At 50.7% G+C, this 6,009-nt stretch overlaps 1 protein-coding gene across 1 annotated transcript; it reads left to right on the top strand.

Annotated features, from left to right (window-relative positions):
• The first annotated feature begins 1,761 nt into the window (after window positions 1-1,761).
• LOC112466071 lies at window positions 1,762-2,655 on the top strand. The gene has a single exon (XM_025033955.1). It carries the CDS (start codon window positions 1,762-1,764, stop codon window positions 2,653-2,655), a length of 894 nt encoding a protein of 297 aa, XP_024889723.1.
• Window positions 2,656-6,009: the final 3,354 nt, after the last annotated feature.

Below are 6,009 nucleotides of genomic sequence, written 5' to 3'. Positions count from 1 at the left end.
TATCACTGGGGGCCTCGTGATAGAGGTCCCTGGTGATGGCCAAGATGAGAGGGCGGACCTCCTAGCGCGGCGGGTTGGTGCTGCGCTGGAGGGTTCTGGGGTGCAGGTCTCCACGCCGGTCAGGCGCGTCGGATTGCGCCTGACAGGTCTGGATGACTCCGTCACCTCATCGGAGGTAAAGGCTGCCATTGCCGCAGATGGTCGCTGTAATAAGGGTGACGTGACTGTCGGGGAGATAGTTCATCACCCTCGAGGGATGGGGGTGACGTGGACGCAATGCCCAGTGGGTGTAGCAAACACCATCTTAAAGGAGGGATTAAGGGTGGGGTGGAGTAGCCTTAAAGTGGGGCTGCTCCATGCTCGCCCATTGAGGTGTTTTAGGTGCCTTGACGTGGGTCATGTCGGGGCCCTATGCACCTCCCTGGTGGACCGTAGCGGTCTTTGTTATCGCTGCGGAGTTAGCGGCCACCGGGCCAGAGAGTGCCCTGCGGCGGCCCCGAGATGTCCGCTTTGCGCGGACTCGAAGTTGCCTGCTAGGCATTTGATGGGAGGGGCGGGCTGCGCTTACCTGGGGGGAAGGGGGGACGAGGGCCGCCGGTGACGGTGGTTCCTCCTCCTCCCTCATCCTCCGAACAAGCCACGGCTTGTCCGGAGGTAGAGATGGCGGACGGAGAGTCGACCTCTAGGGGTCACTCTTCCTCGGCTGTCTCCAGATGAGAGTAGCTCGGCGGTCCGAGGGGGCTTGGGGAGATTCCCTAAGGGGTTTCCTCCACTTGCGCTCCCTCGGGTCGCCGGGAGGGTTCGGGCTGGGAACCAAGGTTCGTGGCCTGGGCCCTCGGAGGAGGCGGGCCTTGGGGGGGGATGGGCCTGAGGACCCCTCCACTCTTGCGGCCTGCGGGGGGCCGGGGCTCGAGGGTGGTTACTCGAGCCCCGACCCTGTCCCCGTAATAGGGGGCGCGGCGGCGGGTATTGTGGTATCCGTCACCGCTTAGGTATCCCCCGTGCGTGCGCCATCGGACGTGCGTGGCGGGGGGCCCAAAGGGGGCTGGGAAAGGTCGAAGTATTTGCCCGCTCCTCTGGTTCTCCTCGGGCGGGTAGGGAGCCCTCGGATAGGGTTCGGTGAAGGCCTCCTGGAAGTAATGATAACCAGTTCCCGGGAGGTACTTGCGAGACACCATGGTAGGGCCACACGTCAGGTTTTTAGCCGGTAAGAGTCCGGCATAACCGTCCTCCCCACCGCCGGGGAGGGGGTACCCATGAGGGTTTTCCTGACGTTAAAAAAAAAAAAGGTTCCTGTCGACGATAACGAGGAGGGACACATGGCAAAAAACTGTAGTGGGGAGGTGAAATGCCCGGTTTGCGCCGATTTGGGGAAACCCTCTAATCACAGAGCTGGGAGTAAAGCCTACTCCTCGGCGAGAAAAAAACGCAAACCGGGATGGGGGGTGCCAGATCGACGCAGTCTACTCAGCCTACTCAGAGTGGCTCGGTGGACGTAGAGATGAGGGTAATTTCTACTAGGGAAGGAGTCAGACAAGCGACTAAGCGTTCCTCGAAGGACATTGGTGAGTCTGCAACTGTTTCCCCAGAAGTGGGGGATAGGAAAAGGGCGAAAGGGAAACGAGCCGGTAGGAAGGCGGATAACCAACCAGAGAAGGATGTGGGGGTAGAACAAACCCCTGGACAAACCCTTGAACAAACTCCAACAGAACAAGGGGTAGAAGAGGCGATGGAGACGGAGGGCCTGAATGATGACCAGTAATGGCCTATACATCCATACCCAAAGTTCTCCAAGCTAACCTGAACCGCTGCCGCGCCGCCCAGGATCTTTTCCTACAGTCCATGGCAAAGCGCGGTAGCGGTTTGGGTATTGTGGCGGAACCGTACCGTGTGCCTAACAATCACCCGTGTTGGGCGTCAAGTCGGTGTGGCCTTGCTGCGGTAACGTGGAGGCAAACTGCCTGTCCCGAGCCTTGCACTAAACTAGTGGCGGGCGAAGGTTACGTTGCGGTTAAATGGGGACAGGTTGTGGTCATCAGTGCCTACGTCTCCCCTAATAGGAGTAGGGCCGAATTTTGGGACATCCTTAATCAAATAGGGATGTGTCTAACCAGATTCGGTCCCGCCCCGATTGTCGTGGCTGGGGACCTCAATGCTAAATCGGCACTGTGGGGATCCCCGGTCACGAATGCTTGGGGGAGTGAAGTGGAAGATTGGATGGCGAAGAGAAACTTGCTTTCTCTCAATCGAGGGAATAGATGGACGTGCATAAGACCCAATGGGGGATCCATTGTGGATATCACGATGGTGAACCCGGAGGGATTGCGCCGAGCTGGGGGATGGGGGGTGGTTGAGGATGTGGAGACAAGGTCGGACCACGAGTATGTGGAGTTTTCCCTCATGGCTACCCCTCGTGAGACTGTGGAACGTCGAAGAGCAGCACGCGAGAAATTTCTGCGATGGCAGTGGCGTAAGGCGGATCGCGACTTGTTTCGTGCTGCGACGCTAACTGCACTATGGGAGGACAATGTTCTGCGGAATGCAGCGAATAGCGTGGAAGATCAGGCTGAAAGGATCGGAGCTATCATGAGGCAAGCATGTGATGCTGCGATGCCCCGATCCAACCCGATCCCACGCAAGGGAATGTACTGGTAAACGGAGGAGATCGCCGAGCTACGGCGCTCCTCCGTCCATGCCAGAAGGGTCTATCTTAGGGCAAGGGCCCGACAAGACCCCCTGGCAAAGAAAGAAGCCGGAGAGGGCTACCGCTCCGCCAAGCGGGCCCTCTCTAAGGCGGTAAAGGTGGCCAAGGATCGCGCCTGGGAGGAGCTCCTCCAAACACTGGAAGAAGACCCGTGGAGGCGCCCATACAGGATAGTTTTGAACAAACTAAAACCCTGGGCGCCCCCCACGACAGAGTCTATGGACCCTGAATTCCTCGAGGAAGTCGTGGAGACTCTCTTCCTTGACGACGAAGGGGAGAGAGTCAATGGAGTACCCGCTCCGCCTCCCGTGGAGTGGGACGAAAAGAAATTCGGGGTCACGATGGAGGAGCTCCAGGCTGCCGCCAGAAGGCTGAAGGTGGGGAAAGCGCCCGGGCCTGACGGCATTTCTGGAAAGGCGTGGATTTGGACCACCGGGGAGCTGGCCGAACACCTCAGGGCCCTTTTTTACTAGGTGCATGAGGGAAGGCCGGTTCCCCAGCCAGTGGAAGAGGGCCAGGCTGGTCCTCCTCCCCAAGGAGGGGAAGCCGGCCGACCAGCCGTCGGGTTATCGTCCAATATGCTTGCTGGACGAGACGGGAAAGTTGTTCGAGCGAGTAATCGCTGCCCGTCTCGTCCGGCACCTGTCCCGGGAGGGTCCGGACCTCAGCGAGGCCCAGTACGGCTTCTGGGAGGGCAGATCGACCATGGATGCGATCGCAAAGGTCCGAGCCCTCTTGAAGGCCGCGGCGGAAGAGGGCAGGGTAGTTCTGGGTGTCTCGTTCGACATCCAGAATGCGTTTAACTCCCTGCCCTGGCCGGTCATTAGGGAGGCGTTGATACATCATGACGTGCCTCCCTACTTGATAGCGGTCCTCTATGACTACTTCCGGGGCAGGAACCTGCTGTATGTGGACCGGGACGGTAACCTGATGGTTAGGCCGGTTTTGCGGGGCGTACCCCAGGGGTCAGTGCTTGGTCCACCATTGTGGAATCTGGGGTACGACTCCGCACTTAGAACCCTTTTCCCCCCCGGGTGCTGGTTGAACGCCTTTGCAGACGACACCTTTCTGGGGGTGGAGGGGGAAACATGGGAGGAAGCCCGGCGAAGGGCTAATGTTGCAGTGGTGTGCGTGGTGTCTGCGATAAGGAGGTTGGGACTCTGGGTGGCTTCCCAAAAGACCCAGGCCGTCTTTTTTCACGACGGTTCTATGGGGAAACCGCCCGGAGTCCACATTAAAGTGGAGGATGTCCGCGTTCCGGTAGGGGCCTGCATAAAGTTGCTGGGCCTCTGGCTGGACGGCGCCTGGGGCTTTGGCGAGCATTTCGCTCGCATAGCCCCTAGAATGATGGCTACAGCCAATAGCCTGGCTCGGCTGATGCCGAACCTGGGGGGGGGGGGCGAGCGGACATGCTCGCCGGCTAGACGTCGCGGTGGTGCAGTCCGTGGCGCTCTACGGCGCCCCAATTTGGGCGCCCAGGGCGGCTGGCTCCGCCCGCATCAGGGCCCAGTTGAATCGGGTCTAGCGGGTGGTTGCCATAAGAGCGTCACGGGCATATCGCACTGTGTCACATGCCGCGGCGACGGTGCTGGCCAGTGTCACGTCTGACGGTATAATCACCGCTATATTCCACCCGCATAAATTTTTCAATTTTCCATCTTCATTGCTAGAAGTCCCCAGCATCTGAAAACAACATTATAATATAACAATTATTCTTTAAAATAGCTGTCACAACAAACACTCAGCTGATGCGAATACGCGTTCTTAAAGCAGTAGACATAAGCCTAGAGAACATGGCTGCCTTAAGGTACCCTTTCAAGCTTACGCCCCATTTGCATGAATCGCACTATAAACTTTTGGACAATTGCTTGTTAAAATTCCCCAGAGTCACTAAAATTGATCGTAAATGAATATTACAAGCTTTATGAGATCTTTTATGCAATATAAATTCAATTTAACACATGAATAAATGCATAATCCATAAGAATAAATTCAGAAAATTAAAATAAAATATAAATAAATAAATTAAAAGCAGATTATTTATAAGAACATAACCTTTGTGCCTAAGGAACATTATCACGCTAAAATAATAATTATCTCATTAGCAATTTTTCAAACATGATTGTTATAAACAAATAAATTATATTATTAACAGACCTAGTTAATGTGATTATTGGAACTATCACAAAAAGTCAAATAACTTTTGATTATAAACCATTATTGTATCTCTCAAAATAAACTAATTAACAATAAAATTTATCATAAAAATATTATTAAAGATGATAAATAAAATCACCGCAGATACTCAGCAGAGCATGTCAAGTAACCTAACAAAAACCCCCACATTATATCTCTTCTCAATTCCGAGATATAATTAAAAATTATGGAAATCCATAAAACACAGAAATTTTAAACAACCTAAAATAATGCCCTTAATTATCTGAACACAACAAAAGAAACCCCATCTTTTTATCTCTTACCGTTCTCAAGTTATAAATTATTAAAGTTTCACATCCGCCATTTTGAATTTCCTACCCTTTAGACTTACAAAGACCAAATCACTTTTACATTAATATTTTAGTCTTTTATACATTTTAAAGCTGAAAAATTACATTTCTGAACGAAAATTTTGACACTTAATTATTATAATAAAAATACAATCTCTCATACTCCTAAACACCAGTAACGTTAACGCCGATTTTCTATCTAAATTAATTAAACTATTAAATGAGATTTAAATTGAACATTCACTCCATGAAAGACGAGGATAGTTTAATACCAGTTCACAAGGTGTAAGACAAGGATAGCCATAATAAATTCTTAATAAATTAAAATAAAATAGAAAACGAATAGTTTGAAATAAGAACAATATATAAGTGTATACGGAATAATCGTTAGAATCGTTTGGTAGAAAAACATTTACTACATAATCATCTATTTTTGCAATTTACTTTTATAAACAATTATAAACAAATTATTGACCACGTCAATAAATATTTTTAACTTATACTTCAGATCATATATAACAACTTTTATATAAGTCAAAACCTTGTCACTTTTCTAATAAAAGCGCTATAAAATTTCAAGTAAAAAGACACCCGTTATAAGGAAAATGTCCCTAAATAATGCGGTTAACATATACCTACATATACGCAAAACGCATCGTTCGGGAACCAAGCAATTAAAACTTTAATATATTCCAAAATAATGATGACTAAAAATTATTTTTTCATACTCCTGATTAGCTTAAAACCTCTTCTTGAAAATAGTATATAAAACATAATTGTTAGCGATCTGCTACACCT

The sequence above is a fragment of the Temnothorax curvispinosus genome, unplaced genomic scaffold (genome assembly GCF_003070985.1).
Source record: "Temnothorax curvispinosus isolate PA1 unplaced genomic scaffold, ASM307098v1 QBEX01015800.1, whole genome shotgun sequence".
Classification (NCBI taxonomy): domain Eukaryota; kingdom Metazoa; phylum Arthropoda; class Insecta; order Hymenoptera; family Formicidae; genus Temnothorax; species Temnothorax curvispinosus.
The sequence above is the reverse complement of the archived record's forward strand: the minus strand, read 5'-3'. Positions and strand labels throughout refer to the sequence as shown.

Excerpts from the sequence above, each read along its gene's own strand:
- LOC112466071 (XM_025033955.1), top strand. The coding sequence starts at position 1,762 with ATGGCCTATACATCCATACCCAAAGTTCTCCAAGCTAACCTGAACCGC.